Below are 15,951 nucleotides of genomic sequence, written 5' to 3'. Positions count from 1 at the left end.
TTCCAAGTACAAGTGCTATTGCTTACCAACTATGTGTCCTTGGGCAAAGTACTTCAAGCTCTGGGTCCTAGTTTCGCTAGTGCTTAGAGGAGAATAATACTTCTTATTCCCTAGAAATTTATAGGGAGGAATAAACAAGGTTTTTAAATAAATATATGCCTTTCCAGCAAATGTTACATCCATTTCTGGTCCTTTTCCTAAATTCAGAAAAATGAAAGAGAAATGTTTACTTTCTGATTTGAAATAATTAAAATTTTAGAATGCGTTGGTGGGAGGAGAGGGGAAGCTACTTGTAGTGCTTACGGATTTCTGATGGCTGAGCACACATGGACGAAGCCAAGAATCCTGGGGGTTTCTGCCAGCCTGGACTGAGTCACAGGAGAGGGGCCCTGCTTGCTCAAGGGGAGGCAGGGCTGAAGTACTACATTAGGGCATGTTCCGGGGAAGTGGATTCTCTGAATAACTTGGATGGTTCCCTGGAGCATTTAGGACAAAAGCCACCTGGAAGACAGAGATGGATCACCCCCATGTAGCCCAAACGGTGCCCAGAAAGGTTTGTTACTTGTTAAATGTTTAGCAGTCCAATGAGCCTTTTCTTAAGACTCTAGGGAGCTGTTTTAACTTTCACCATCAGAGACCTGAGAAGGGGCAAGGGCATCAGGATCTTTGCTTTAGCTGGGGTCAACATGAGCCATCTTTGAGTCAGTCCTTACAAGAGCACTTGACTGTACAGGGATCTGCCCTTCTCTCTGACCTAACTACTAGACTCTTTTTGTATCAGACATCAGCTGTCACCTTCTATCATTAGAGATAATGGATCTACCTCATAATTCCATGCTCTGAGACCCTTTGTAAATAGCAAGTCAGGGTTGTGTTCTCTCTGAGGGAGGTTGATAGAGAATACCTGTGTCGCATACCATCTTAGAGGTAAAAAGAAAGAATTCTGCAGGGCAAGAGTTGCAGAGCTCTAGGTTCCATCCCCAGCACTGCAAAAATAAACAAATACAAGTACCCTGGAAATATTGTCTTTTAGCTTCTTCCGAGGTCTAGGGAGGTTTATAATGTCCTGCTACTAGTTGCTAACTGGTTGTTAGTTATTTGGCTCCCAGTTCCTAGTTGTTAACCTGTTTCATAGTTGTTCCTCCCGAAGGGATTGGTTTGTACTAAGTGGAGTAGTTGGGAGTGAAATCTTGTCTTGGGGGAGTCATAAACATCTTTACGTCTCCTGCAATTAATTGCACAACACTTTGTGAAGCCCTGACTCACAAAGTGGCTAAATTATTTGGGACTTTCATGAAGTTATTTACTTCTCATATAAATGATCTTGAGGCATATATCTTGGAGAACCTCATGGCAATAATCCCAGCTAGGCTGACACTCAGTGTACATTCAAAATACAGTTATAGATTGAACTAAGTCAGCATTTGATCACTAACTCAGGTGTTTACCTGAGATAAACACTTTAAAAGAGGAGATTTTCAACAGCGATACTCACAAGACACTTTGTTGGAAATGAACTTTATAACTTTGAGTGAGGGAGGTTGGGGAGGAAGGTAGGAGAAAAAGAGGGAGGGGATAACAATGTTCAGCAAGAAATGTATTCATTATTTATGTAATGGCAACCCTTCTGTACGTCACCTTTACAATAAAATTAAATTTAAAAAACAGATTTAATATGGATGGAGCTTTCAGCCCAGGGTTGATTGACTTTGTTTTTTGGGGAGCATGTGGCAAGACAGCACATGGTAGTGGGAGCATCTAGTGAAAGAAACCTGTCCAGGAATGACAGAGAGGAAGAAGATGTAATTGAATTTCCATAATTCCTTTCAAGGGTATCCCGCACTCAGTGACCTAAAACCTTCACTAGGATTCACCTCTGAAAGTTTTACTGCCTTCTAATCGTGCCTCTCTGGGCAACTGCCTTTTGACATGCAAGCCATAACATGAACTAAAACACCCCCTTACTCTAATTAAGAACGGTAACCTGTGATTCAGTGTTGGTAGGCTCAGTTTTCCTTGTTAGACCTTAAGGAACACTTGGAATTGCTTTAAGCACTTTTGGGCAGGGTGACCAGTATGGCATGCTACACCTGTTTGTTTTGTTGTTGTTGTTTTCTCTTTGCTCCCATGCTCTCTTAACTTGGTTGGTTTTTCCCCCCTTTTCCCCAGAGTCAGCTTGAGAAGGAGGATCAAGCTCAAGGTGGAGTATCCATGGAGGTGTGGAGCCTTGTCACCAACCTCTAACTGCAGAACTGGGATGTGGAGCTGGAAGTGCCTCCTCTTCTGGGCTGTGCTGGTCACAGCCACACTCTGTACTGCCAGGCCGGCCCCGACCTTGCCTGAACAAGGTAAGGCAGCAGACTTAGGGTCAGCCTGGACTCCTGAGTTTTGGAAGCAATGTGGGCTGGCATAGAGGTAATATGGTCAACTGGGAAGCTCCTTTCCTAAAGGAGCCATACTTGAGATTGAGTGTCTAGGCTGAGCCTGGTTATAAGCCTTACCAACTTTGTCAGAGGTTGTATGTTCAGGATGGGCTTTTGCTTTTTTCTTTCTGAGGAAAGAGCATTATTAAGACTGTAAAGCCAGTCCTTAACTTAGATGATATAAATGAACAGTGAATTTGGGGGTTAGAACTCAAGTTACACTACAGAAGACATTACAGGGTATGAGAGCTTGATAGTGGCCTCTGGCTTTGAGAAAATTGTTCCAGATATACATCTTCTTTAAGGTTCAGTAGTCATTATCACATGCCAGCCTTTTGCCTCTGACCATGTCTCACAGGCCACGAGGGTGTGCCAGGCAGTCTGCTTTAGAGATACTCTATTTGAAGGATTTTGGAGAGAACCAGGAGGTGTTTGGGCATGGGAGCCTGAGGGGGCATGGGGGCCTACAATAGGTTGGAATTACAGATTATGAGTAACAACAGGAGGATCGCTCCACTGCTAAAATTGTGAGATGGAAATTTTAGGTACAGTACACCTAATGGCTTTTGAAGGACTTGGAAAATTAATGATTGGGCATTTCTGCTGCCAAAGGGTAGTGTGGCTTAGACTCAGTGGTTGGCAAGTAATGGATGAAAGGCTTGGTTATAAAGCAGTGATTGTGTTTACAGGGCTGTCAGGGCCTGTTTAGACGATAGTAGTAAAGAAAAGGAACAAAGGCCATTATGTGAGACTTTCTGGAAGGAGCAGTAGCTAGAGTGGGCCATTCATGTTGCATTCAGTAGTAGAACCAAAGGTAGGATACTGAGCTAGAACCTGCTGGAGACCCACAGTGAGAGACTAACTGTACCATCAGGTAGTGGAGAGAGCACTGCAGAGATAAGTCGACTGCATTTAAACATGCTTAGTGGAGTTACAGCAAAACGCAGTGGGTATGCAAAAGGAAGTATAGTGCTTGAGGTAGATGTAGCATGGAGGGCCCTTGCTAGGTAGCCAAGACTGGCCTCAAACTTGTGCCTGCCTCAGCTTTCTGAGTATTTGGACCAAGATAGTGGGTATGCAAGGGTGAAATAAAGGGCAGCCCAGGAGTCGCGACATGAACAAGAGTACAGAGGCAGGAAGTAGAATGTATATTGGGAACCGTTTGTTGAGTAGGTAGTTATGGAAAATAGTAACACCTGGGAAAATTGCATTTAGTTAGCATTTAAGAAATCTTACGTCATGCTAAGGAAACTATATTTGGTAAGGAAACTGTATTTGGGACACAGTGGGAAATTTGAAAAGTTCAGTGACATGATCTAGCTTTCAGGAATTTTTTTTCCTGAAAAAATTTTTGGTAGTTTGGCAGCTGAATTGGATGATAGGAGTCTGGTGTACCCAAGTTTGCAACCTGCTCTGCCACTTTGAAGCTGCATTACTTGCTTTGACAACTTAGTCAAACACAGTAAACCTTAGTTTGCTCATCTGTAAAATGGGAACAGTGATAAAGGCTTAAATGTGGTGATCCAAATAAAGCACATAATATGTAAAGAGCTAGTAGTTAATTACTGCCGTCACTGTCACTGTTGCAGGTTCTGAATGTTTAGTTACAGAGAGTGAGACTGAAAATAGGCTGGTGCTGTGTAATTATAAAGGAAGGAAAAAAAGAGTGAAGACACTTTAGAAATTGAATCTGAAGATAGGGACACGTTGGATGTTAATTCTAGAAGACTAGAGGAAGACAAGCAAGTGAATCTATATGGGAGTTTTTGGAAAGTAAAGATTTGGATCAGCCACTTAGGATCCCAAGGGCAGTAAGGGCTTTTTCAAACTTTTTCTAACAAACCCTTGGAAGCCCAAGAATGGAGGGCGGAGAAAGCAACCCGTGTAAGGTTTGGGCCCCAGTTCTGTTAGGCAGAAGGGGGCATGTCTGGAAACACAAGCCTAGAATTTTAGAGGGGTGCTGATGATGGAGGAGGAAGAGGAAGAGTTACTGAAGTAGCTGGTTGTGGATCTAGTATAAGAAAGAAAGCAGAGGCCGTGATGAAGGTGTGAATCAGTGGTTGAAAGAAAGTCTTGATGAGGACAAAGTAATGATGGTGAACAAGAGAGCAGGACAAGAGCTGTTAGAAAGCTATAGCTAGTGAAGAATAAAGTTATAGTTTTACCCAACCACTTTGAGGTATAACTCACATAATATAAAATATGCCAGATTGAGGTGTTCAGTGGGATGTGTTTGCATAAATGTCTATATTCCATGGAACTACCACCTTAAAGTGTAGAACATTTTCATCATCCCTAAAACTTCCCTCATTCCCCTTGGTGTAGTCAATGTCCCTTCTGGTCTGCTTTCTGTCACCACAGATTAGTTTTTCCAGTTCTAGAATTTCATGTAATAAGAGTGTGTATCTGTTCACCTGTTGATGGCCATTTGGGTCACTGTATTAGCTTGTTTATTGCTATAACAAAATACCCAACACTGGCTACTTAACAAAGAAAAGAAGTTTATTTAGCACACAGTTGGGGAGACTGAAAAACCAAGATTAGGCAGCCTTATCTGTTTGGCCTGTGGTTGAGGGCACTTCAGGCTGCATTACAAAATGGTAGATATGTCTTGGTGAGAGTATGGGAGAGATCCCCTGGCAAGGCAGGAAGCCAGGGACTCTTAATAACTCATTTTGACAGGAAGGGAACTAATATCAGTTCCTTCTGAGCACAGTGGCCCCCCAGTGGCCTTCATTCTTTTTTTCTGACACTTTGCAACCTTACTACTCTGAGGATGAAGCAATTAACCTTTGGGAGACAGACTCAACCATAATAGTCCCTAATAATTTTGCCTATGATTAATAACTTTAACATTCATGTACAAGTCTTTATGTGGAAATTGTTTCCCTGAATTGCTTTTGTTTTGATTTTGGCTCCACTTTGTGACTGTTGGCTTTAGGGAAAGTTCTTCTCTGTGTGTCTCTGTAAACTTTATTGAAAATGAATATACGTTCACAAGGTCTTTATAAAGATCAAATGAGAATGTCTGTGAAGTTCTTGAATCGTGCTTACACATAGTGAGCAATAAAGAGCTGATCTTAGTTCATTTTTCTGGGAGACCAGAAGACAATCCATATTCTGAGGGGCTTAGAGTGCCTTCCAACACAGCAGTGGGAAGCCCCTGGACTTGGAACAAGAGGAGGTTCCTTGGGTTTTTTTTTTTTTGGTGGGGGGGCTTGAATCTCTGGGCTTGGGCACTGTCCCTGATCTCTTTAGCTCAAGGCGAGCACTCTACCGCTTGAGCCACAGCACCACTTCCAGTTTTCTAGTGGTTTGTTAGAGATAAGAGTCTTACAGAGTTTCCTGCCTGGGCTGGCTTTGAACTGTGATCCTCAGATCTCAGCCTCCTGGGTAGCTAGGATTACATGCGTGAGCTACCAGCACCCAGCATATATACCTTGTCTTACCCAGCATATATACCTTGTCTTAATGTGACTCTTCTACATGGTGGATCCCTCATGAGCTTTGTGATACAGCATATACCCTGCCATCTTCACACAGTAGTTGTGACAGTAACATTGCAAGGGGAAGTCTGTCTTCATAAACACAAAGGAAACTCATATACATAAAGTATATTGTATAGTCTTGGCCATACTATTGCTTTTACAGACCTTATAATTGGTGTTTAAAGATTTCTCCAAAAGTTGAAAGCAAACCATTCAAATTCCTGCTGCAATAAGAGCTTTGAAAAGGTTTCGTGTGTGTGTGTGTGTGTGTGTGTGTGTGTGTGTCCCCTCCCCTTGTTGAATGTGTGTGTGTGTGTCCCCTCCCCTTGTTGAATGTGTGTGTGTGTGTGTGTGTGTGTCCCCTCCCCTTGTTGAATGTGTGTGTGTGTGTGTGTGTCCCCTCCCCTTGTTGAATGTGTGTGTGTGTGTGTGTCCCCTCCCCTTGTTGAATGTGTGTGTGTGTGTGTGTTCCCCTCCCCTTGTTGAATGTGTGTGTGTGTGTGTGTGTGTGTCCCCTCCCCTTGTTGAATGTGTGTGTGTGTGTGTGTGTCCCCTCCCCTTGTTGAATGTGTGTGTGTGTGTGTGTGTGTGTCCCCTCCCCTTGTTGAATGTGTGTGTGTGTGTGTCCCCTCCCCTTGTTGAATGTGTGTGTGTGTGTGTGTGTGTGTCCCCTCCCCTTGTTGAATGCAATTCTAGCGGTCTCTGCAAATGCTCCTAAGGGACCCGGGAGGGCCTGGAGTTTCTGGCTATCCTCAGAAAGTTGATTTAATAAGAGTTCCAGGAAAACCAGTCTCCCTCCTCCACTTCTTGTTCCCTCCTCAAGTTTGTCATCTTAAAGAGCCTAAGTTTGTTTCTGATCAGGCTTTGAAGTTTGTGGGTAGACTGAAGTTGGGTCATAAGCTGAGGGGCAGAATACCCCTTTCAAAATATAAGTACCACCTTAAAAGACATTTTGAGGTCAAAGGAGGATGGTTCCATTTCTCCTCCCCCTAACCACCCCTCCCTCCCCCTCCCTCCCCCCCCCAACCCCAGGATAGGACTTGAGGGAAAAAGGAGTAGATGTGTCCATAACTGCTTGCTGGGTCACTTCTGGCAGTTGGGAGAGGGAGTTCTGCCAGCTTTTCAGTGGTCATGTAGGTTAAACACCTCAGACTTTGGTACAGGGATCAGTGTGTATGAGATATATAGTGTTGAAATATTTGCCTCTGTCCACAGAAACTTGCAACTCATAAGTGGTTTAATGGGCTAGAGTTTTATAGCTCCTCCCACTCACCCAGATTTGAGGGAGTCTGGTGGCCTGCTGAAGAGGGAGAGGTTACATTTAATGGAAAAGCTGAACATTTCCATTGTTGGCTGCAAGGCCCTTGCATGCTGGGTGTGCACCACAAAGCAAGGCTTTGTCTGTGCTCTGCAGAAACCTGCACCCGTGTGAGAGGCCATGGGCATCAAGTTGTAGGGTTCTCCATCATTCTAGAGGTCTCACTCTTGGCCCAAGGGTGTATGCACTGAGCCTGTTGCAGGGGGAGCCTTCAGTATCAGAGGCTGTCCCACCAGCAGACACTGAGGACCAGAGTTGCACAGCTACTCTGGGACATGTTGGGGATGATTCCTACCCCCCCATCTCATCCCTGGCTAAATTTATTATGAATTTCAATCCACACTGGATGGTAAGAAGAGGTCCAGAAGGTGAGTGGAATTTGTGTTGCAAAAGGGGATGTGGAATGCTGTGCTTGAGAACAAGGGTAAAGGACTTTCGTCTGTGGAAACCCACATACTATTCTCTCTGAGCTGCCAGCATTTTACCCCAGGATCTACACTGTGCCACATCCCACTTTCCTGAGATGTGGCTCCACTGCCTAGGGAAGATGTTTGCAGGTATTGGAGGGAGATGGGGATGAGGGGTGAGAGCCCTCAGCATGGGAGAGAATGTGAAATACTCACATGTCCGCCTAACTGCAATGGGCAAGTGTGGCTGAGCCACTCCAAAGCTGTGTTCTTGGCTCTAGCTTCTGCATTGCTACACCATTAGCTTCACTGATTTTCCACTCTGGCTTTGCCAGCCCACTCCCTGAAGTCAGGGGGGAGGAATTTCTTAGGAAGGAAAGAACAAACGGCTGTCCACTGGACTTGCTGCCTAGGGGACAGGAAGGGGCCCAAAGAATTGGGTTCTGTCACCAGATTTCTGTGGCTACCTGGGTTGTGGGGACTACAGGGAAATTCTTCTTCTGGAGCCTGGGGCCCCAGCACAGAAGACAGTGATCAGGGCTCACTTCTGGCTGGGTTGTCTGCTCTTGAGCCTGGTTAGGCAGAGGCAGTGAGAATGTTTTGAGTGGTAATGGATGGCCTTAGAGAAGTGAGTTCTGGGGAGTCATTATCCAGCAGGACGAGAACTGAGTCAGAGCCTGACCAGCAGCTGTACCCTGTTTTTACAGTGCCTCATTACTGTGGGGCTGCTGGGGGCTCCCATTCCCCTTATAGATACCACCTTTGCTCCCTCTTCCTTCCCCAGCCTGGAAATGAGAGAACTGTTCCCTGCTGACCGGAGAAGTCCAGCTGCTGTCTCCAGGGTTCTGGAGTTCAGCTATCCAGGCTTTCTGCTCATTCCAGGGAGACTAGGGAGAAGGGCCAGTCACACTCAGACTTGACCCACAAGTGCTGTCTTCTCTCTGTCCATGCCCCTTTGATTCCCCCCTTCCTCTGGGTAATTAGTGATTTGGGCTCAGAGCTAACTGCCTGGGTCATAGGGGTCTGGGCACATCCCAAACCTTAGGAATTTGCTCTGACTTCCAGTGGTTGGTAACAGCCAAATTAGGGAATGACTGCTTTGACCCTCCTAGCCTGCAGTAGACAGGTTACCACCAGGCTCAGTGCCTGCCTGCCCTTCCTGCTCCCACTCCTAGCCCTTGACTCACACCACCTCTTACCTTTCTACTTGTTAAAACAGTACCTGCTGCCTTCACTCAAGGTTCCTCCCTGAACACTGTGCTGAGTTTGTCCCCTTAGTTTCAGGCACTGAGAAAGATCTGTTCCAGCATTGTTTGAAACTCAATGCTACTTGTGTATTTGCATAGTGTGTGCTATTCTGCTTCTGTGGCACAGCAGAGCCTCCTGGATGGCTTATGAAAGGGAATGCCACTGTTTCTCAGGGTGGGAGTGGACACATTGAGCCCCAAGTGGGTGAGAGGGTCAAGGAGTTTAGCAAACTGGTTATGAGCTAGGGCAGGGAAAGAGAATATAAAAGGTCAATAGTAGCATTTCAAGTGGTTAACCAACAGGTAAAATTTAGCTTCAAGCTTATTTATCCTTTCCTGTTTCCTTCAGATCTTTACTAATTTTCATCCGTCTATCCAAACATCCATCCATCCATCCAAACAAGTCTCTTCCTTTTCTCTTGAAAATAATATGCATAAGCTTCTTGTTCTAATTCTAGCTACTCAATAGGCTGAGATCTGAGAATCATGGCAGAAAAGTCCATGAGACTCTTACTCAGGGACAGCAGTACCCAGGCCTGAGTTCAAGCCCTAGTACCTGCCCAGGCATACACCTATATACACACAGACAAACAAAATAGTAAAACATCCATGAAAATAACGTACTCTTTGTTTTTGGTTGGTTGTAGGGCTTGAACTCAGGGCCTGAGCACTTCTGGGTTTATAAGTGGTTGATTTGGAGATCAGAGTCTCCTGTAATTTCTTGTCCTGACTGGCTTTGAACCATGATCTTCATACCTCAGCCTCCTGAGTAGCTAGAATAATAAGTATGAGTCATCAGCTCCCATCTAACTAAATAATGGACTCTATCCATTACAGGCATACACCACTATGCTCAGTGTGTTTTCTATACTGGGTATTTGTCCTCCTCCTTTTTGATTTTTTTTTTTAATCTGCTACTCCATTCTTAGTTTGAAGTTTAGTGTGAGGGCCATTTCTGGCTTGTTTTGTCTTCCACTTTTTTTTCTTTCTGACTTCTAACCTAATGCTTTACTTTGCCTAATAGTATAATGAAAGCTTTTTTTTTTTTCTTTTTTTTCTCACCTCCTTGCTAGAAATTGTTTCCAGGGCTTCATGTTTGTTAGGCAAGTCATTTATCACTGAACAACACCAGCTCCTGAAGTTTTTGTTGTTTTGAAATGTAATCTGAGTTTATCATAGAAAATGTAGAAAATACAGCTGATCACGGTGGTGTATGCCTGTAGTCCCAGGTACTCAGGATTAGGTGGTGGTGTGGTGGTACAAATCTTATCCTGTCTTTTGGGGCAGCATAAATAGGATTGTATCTGACACTGGCCCTAGGCAAAAGATGAGAGACCTTCACTGAAAAAAGGAGTATAGGGCTGGGGGTGTGGCTTAGTGCTAGAGTGCTTGCCTAGCATGCATGAAGTTCTGGGTTTGATTCCTCAGTACCACATAAGTGGAAGAAAGTTGGAAGTGGAGTTGTGGCTCAAGTGGTAGAGTGCTAGCCTTGAGCTAAAGAGCTCAGGGACAGTGCCCAGGCCCAGAGTTCAAGACCCATGACCCCCACACACACAAAAAAATGAGTAGAGATGTGAATCAAGTGGTAGGTAGAGTGCCTGTATAGCAAACAGGAGACCCTGAATGAGTTTAAGCTCTGAAGGGGGAGGGAGAGCGGGAAAATTAGATTTGTTGAGAAGAAAAAAACTCCTGTATTACCATCACCCAAAAATAATCACTGTGGACTGTGAATCTCTGATTTCCTCTCATACATCAGAAATGGGATATATACAGTGAATGTTGATTTATAGCTTAAGTTTATATTTATCCCCACACAGAAATTTTTTAGCATATTTAATAACTACATAGTATTCTATTGGATGGGTGGCTGTATAGTCCTCTACTGTCATGCAGCAGTTTTTTTTTTCCAAAATTTTTTATTATTTTATTTGCCAGTCCTGGAGTTTGAACTGTGGGCTGAGGCACTGACCCTGAGCTTCTTTTGCTGAAGGCTAGCACTCTTACCACTTGAGCCACAGAGTCTCTTCCGGCTTTTTCTGTTTATGTGGTACTGAGGAATCAAATCCAGAGCTTCATGCATGCTAGGCAAGCACTCTTACCACTAAACCACATTCCCAGCCTGTGCAACCGTTTTTATTTGTAGTAGTTTGCACTGCAGCAAACATATTTTACAAATAAAATTTGTCCATGTTCAGAAGGAAGGCACAGGGTTTTAAGTTTGATCCTACTACCAAATTGCTCCCCAGAAAGGTTGTATCAGTAAAGGTCTTTGAAAATAATACTAAATACTATTTGTTACACCTCTCCACTCTGTAATCTTTACTTTTTTATGCCTTTACAATCAACCACCCAATGGGCCTAGGTTATATTCCCAAAGTTAAGTGAATAAAGTGAGGTTCCACGACTAGGTGACTAGTATAAGGTTGTATAATTAGTTAATGTGAGGAGGAACTGGGTCTTTTGCATTCTGCACTGTGCTGCATCCTTGTATCAAGTTTCTACACAGAACTTAGATTTGACTTTAAACCCTGAAGCCTCCAACTTTTATCTCACAGGAATCTGGCTTCCTCTTCCTTTGTGGTGCTTGTCTCTTGCTTATCCTCTCTGTCTCAGGTGTGTGAGTTACCCTAAAGGGGTAGTTCTCTTGCTAGATGTAATCAACAGAACATAACTCAACCTCCAGGGCTAATGTCAAAGATTCCCAAGACTTAAGATGCTATGCTTAAGTCTGCAGTCCAGTAATGTTTTGATGCCTAAACTACCTTCTAAAATGCTGTGTCCAAATGTGGCCAGGTGCAGGTACCTGTGGCTCATGCCTATGCCTGGCTACTAGGAGGGTGGTACTAAGACTGTATCTGAGCTATTTTTTTTTTTAAATTATTTCTGTTGGTTGTGGGGCTTGAACTCTGGGCTTGGGTGCTGTCTCTGTGCTCTTCAGCTCAAGGCGAGTGCTCTACCACTCTGAGCCACAGTGCCACTTCTGGTTTTCTAGTGGTTTACTGGAGATAAGAGTCTTACTTTCCTGCCTGGGCTGGCTTTGAACCAGGATTCTCAGATCTTGGCCTCCTGAGTAGCTAGGATTACAGGTGTGAGCCACCCGTTCACGGTTATTTTTACTCACAGTGGGGCACACTTAACAACCCGAGCTATTTAGGAGACTGAGATCTGAGGAACATAGTTCAAAGCCATCTTGGCCAGGAAAGTTAATAAGTGTCTTATCTCCAATTAAATTACCAAAAATTATAAAATTTTAGTAAATTTTATAACAAATAAATAATAATTTAAAAGTTGGAAGTGAAGATGTGGTTCAAATAGTAGAGCCACTAGTCTTGAGATGAAAAAGCTCAGGGACAGCACCAAGTTCCTGAGTTAAAGCCCAGGACTAGCCAAAAAAAATTTTTTTTAAAGCAAAAAGCAGGGATTGAGATTTGACACAAGAGTAGAGTGACAGCTGATTAGTATAAAGCCCTGAGTTCAAACTCCAGTACTGACCATAAAAGAAAAAAAAAAGGATCTTGTGATCCAACAGTGTGGTGAATGATAGTTAACAATGTCACAAGGTTCAAAGACCTGGGACATTTTCAGTTTCTTGTAGCTACCAGTATAATGAGAAGAGACAGGTTATCCAATTTTTTTCTTAGTTGTTTATATTTATGAAATTAATGCAAACAATACAGTGTCGTTGAGCTAATCACAGAATAGTTACTGGATTTTAAAAAAAAATTTAAATTAAAAGAAATTTTAAATTTTGGACTGGGCCTGGGCATTGTTCCTGAGTTTTTCTGCTCAAGGCTAGTGCTCTACCTTTTTGAGCCGCAGCTCCACTTCTAATTTGCTGGTGGTCAATTGGAGAAAGAGTTGCCTTTCTTGCCTGGGGGCTGGCTTTACACCATGATCCTCAGATCTCAGCCTTCTGAGTAGCTAGGATTACAGGCATGAGCCACCAGCACTTGACTAATTACTAGCTTTTTTTTTTTTTTTTTGGGTCCGGTCGTGGGGCCTGAACTCTGGGCCTGGGCGCTGTCCCTCAGCTCTTCAGCTCAAGGCTAGCACTCTACCACTTGAGCCACAGCGCCACTTCCAGCTTTTTTCTTATGTGGGCTGAGGAATCAAACCCAGGGCCTTGAGCATGCAAGGCAGTTGCTCTACCACTGAGCCACCTTCCCAGCCCTAATTACTAGCTTTTAAAAGTATATATTAATTGTGGTAACTTGTCTGAAGCACCCCCCAGAAAATGCAGACCTTCCTTGATGAAAGCTGATGAATGTTTTCTTTTGGTTCTATTAGTTGGTCTGTCCGTTTTAGGGAGGAAACATCAGAAACATCATGGAATTCTTTTTTTTCCTCCCAGTTCTGGGGCTTGAACTCAGGGCCTGGACACTGTCCTTGAGTACTTTTTGCTCAAGGCTAGCACCCTGCCACTTAAGCCACAGCCCACTTGCTTTTTCTGAGTGGTTTATTGGAGATAAAAGTCTCTTGGACTTTCCTGCCTAGGCTGGCCTCAAACTATGACCCTCAGATCTCAGTCTCCTGAGTAGCTAGTATTACAGGCATGAGCCACCAGTACCTGGCCCCTCATGAATTCTTGAGTGGGCCATTCTACTCTCATGGAAAATAACACTGGTCTTAGCCAGTGTTAACTCTTAAGACTTGCAGATAGAATAAATGGCTTATTTAAGAAAAAGTAGCCAAAGGGCTGAGAAGGTGGCTCAGTGGTAGAACGCTTGCCTTGCATGCCTGAGGCCCTGGGTTCAATTCCTCAGCACCACATAAGCAAAAAGAAAAAAGCCAGAAGTGGCGCTGTGGCTCAAGTGGTAGAGCACTAGCCTTGAGCTGAAGAGCTGAGGGACAGCACCCAGGCCCAGAGTTCAGGCCCCACGACCAGACCCCCCCACAAAAAAAAGAAAGAAAAAGTAGCCAAAGCTCACATAAAAATAAATACATTAAACCCAGGTTCTATGAGGTTGTCTGAAATTGTATAGGGTAGCTTCATCTCTAAAGTGAAGAAATACATACTACAGCTAGTGTATATATAAGATGTATGCATTTGCATACCTGCTTACATGTGTGCAGTCATGTGTTGCTGTGATGTTGCGGGGGGGGGTGTTCTCTTTGAAGATGTTGTGGAAACATCAGGCTTGTGCTTGTGGCCTTCTGTAGCATAGTTTCCTATCTATCAAGGCTCTGTGATGTGTATGTCTGTGTATATGGTAAGCTATGGCTTCTAAGGCCATGATGAGCAAAACAACATAAGATGAAATCAAGCACAAGAGGAAATGGTAGAGCCAGGAGACAGTAAACCCAAGATGTCTGAGGCTGCTGCTGGTGTAGTACAACATAATGTTTTACAGAAAGCCTTTTATATGTAACTAGGAGTATACTCTGATGATAAAAATGTATAGTGAACACAGAAAATGTCAATCGGCATTTATTATCAGATATTATGTACTGTATATGATTGTAGCCACCATACTTCTTTTTTTGTGTCACTTGTGGGACTTGAACTCTAGGCCTGGGCGCTGTCCCTCAGCATTTCAGCTCAAGGCTAATGCGTTACCACTTGAGCCACCATGCCACTTCCAGCTTTTTCTGTGTACTGGTGGTACAAGTTTTTGTATTTCTTTATAACTATCACCGTTACATATTGGTCCACTGTTGACTGAAACTTTTTGTAGCATATGACCGTCTCCTCTCCTTCCATCCTTTCCTTTCCCCTTTATATATGAATTTCTTAAATTGGGCTTACATATTGATGATATTAAATTGAAAATACCATAGGTCAAAAATGTATCTAGTACATCTTAATGTACTGAACATTTGGGGTAGTCTTTTTATCTTAAATATGCTTAGGACATTTACATTTGCCTTCCACTTGGGCAAAATTATTTTTATACAAAGCCTGGTATAGTGGCACATACCTGTATAATCCCAGCTGTTCTGGTAGTTGAAGCAGGAAGAACTTAAATTTGAGGCCAGCCTGCCTGAAGAACTTCCTAAAACCCTATCTCAAAAAAAATTTTTTTAAAGGGTGTAGTTCAGAATTAGAATATTTGCCTTGCACATGGAAAACTCTGAGTCTAATTCCTACTGTGACTTACAAAAAGTATAGATTATGAAAAGCATCTAATATCTCAAGTAATTTATTAAATATGTGTATATCCAGGTAACCCTGGCAATAGACTACATATTATTGTTGTTTACACTGGTCATACTGGTGCTTCCTGGGAGCTGAAGCTCACTGCTGAAAACCAGCGTGATGTATTGGCCTGGATAAAAAAACATAAAAATACAGTTTCTATGTAATATATGTCACTTTCCTACCACAGTAAAGTTGAGAGATCTTAGCATGAACCATCCTGAGTTGGCTGGGGACTATGTATATATATTTACACATAAATATTTTAAAGTATCTGGTACATATATATAATTCTTTTTGAATAGATGAATGCACAGGTATGTAGCAATTCTTTTTATTTTGGCAGTACTGGGGTTTGAACTCAGTATGGCCTTGAATTTGCTAGGCTAATGGTCTACCACTTGGGCCACATCCTAACCCCTGTTATTTAAAAAAATAACAAAAAACACCCAGCGTTAAAAAATATTTTTTATTGTTACTACAGAGATAATGTACAGAGGAGTTGCAGTCACATAAGTCAGGTAATGAGTACATTTCTTTTTGAATAATGTTACTCCTTCCCTCAGTTTCTCCTAGTTTTTCCCTCCTGTCCCCACCTACAAGTTGCATAGTTCATTTTCAACATAGTGTCAACTGAGTACCATTGCAACCTTTGTTCACCCTTTGTGCATTACTGTGCTAACATCCAGCTTTTAAAAGGAAAATCTAGTAGACAGGCTTGATGGTTCATGCCTGTAATCCAGGCACTTTGAGGCTCAGGTAGGAGGATTTCAAGTTCAGGACCACATGGGCTGGGCTACATAAGAAAAACTTATGTCTTTATTTATTAATTTTTTATTGTGAAAATACTGTACCGAGGGGTTACAATTACATGGGCAAGATAATGAGTACATTTCTTATCAAGCATTGTAGCCTCCTCCTTTGTTTCCCCT

General features: G+C 43.1%; 1 protein-coding gene across 7 annotated transcripts in view; it reads left to right on the top strand.

Moving 5' to 3' along the window:
* Nucleotides 1–15,951, top strand: part of Fgfr1 (fibroblast growth factor receptor 1) — a 56,059-nt gene that overhangs the window by 6,233 nt on the left and 33,875 nt on the right. For all 7 annotated transcript variants that reach the window (XM_013025913.1, XM_013025898.1, XM_013025889.1 and 4 more), the window contains exon 2: nt 2,170–2,348. In XM_013025913.1, the coding sequence (XP_012881367.1) occupies nt 2,258–2,348 (91 nt within the window). In that variant the 5' untranslated portion in view covers nt 2,170–2,257. The remainder of the gene's footprint in view (nt 1–2,169; nt 2,349–15,951) is intronic.

Source organism: Dipodomys ordii, unplaced genomic scaffold (genome assembly GCF_000151885.1).
Source record: "Dipodomys ordii isolate 6190 unplaced genomic scaffold, Dord_2.0 Scaffold4, whole genome shotgun sequence".
NCBI lineage: Eukaryota > Metazoa > Chordata > Mammalia > Rodentia > Heteromyidae > Dipodomys > Dipodomys ordii.
This window is presented reverse-complemented; position numbering and strand designations above follow the sequence as displayed.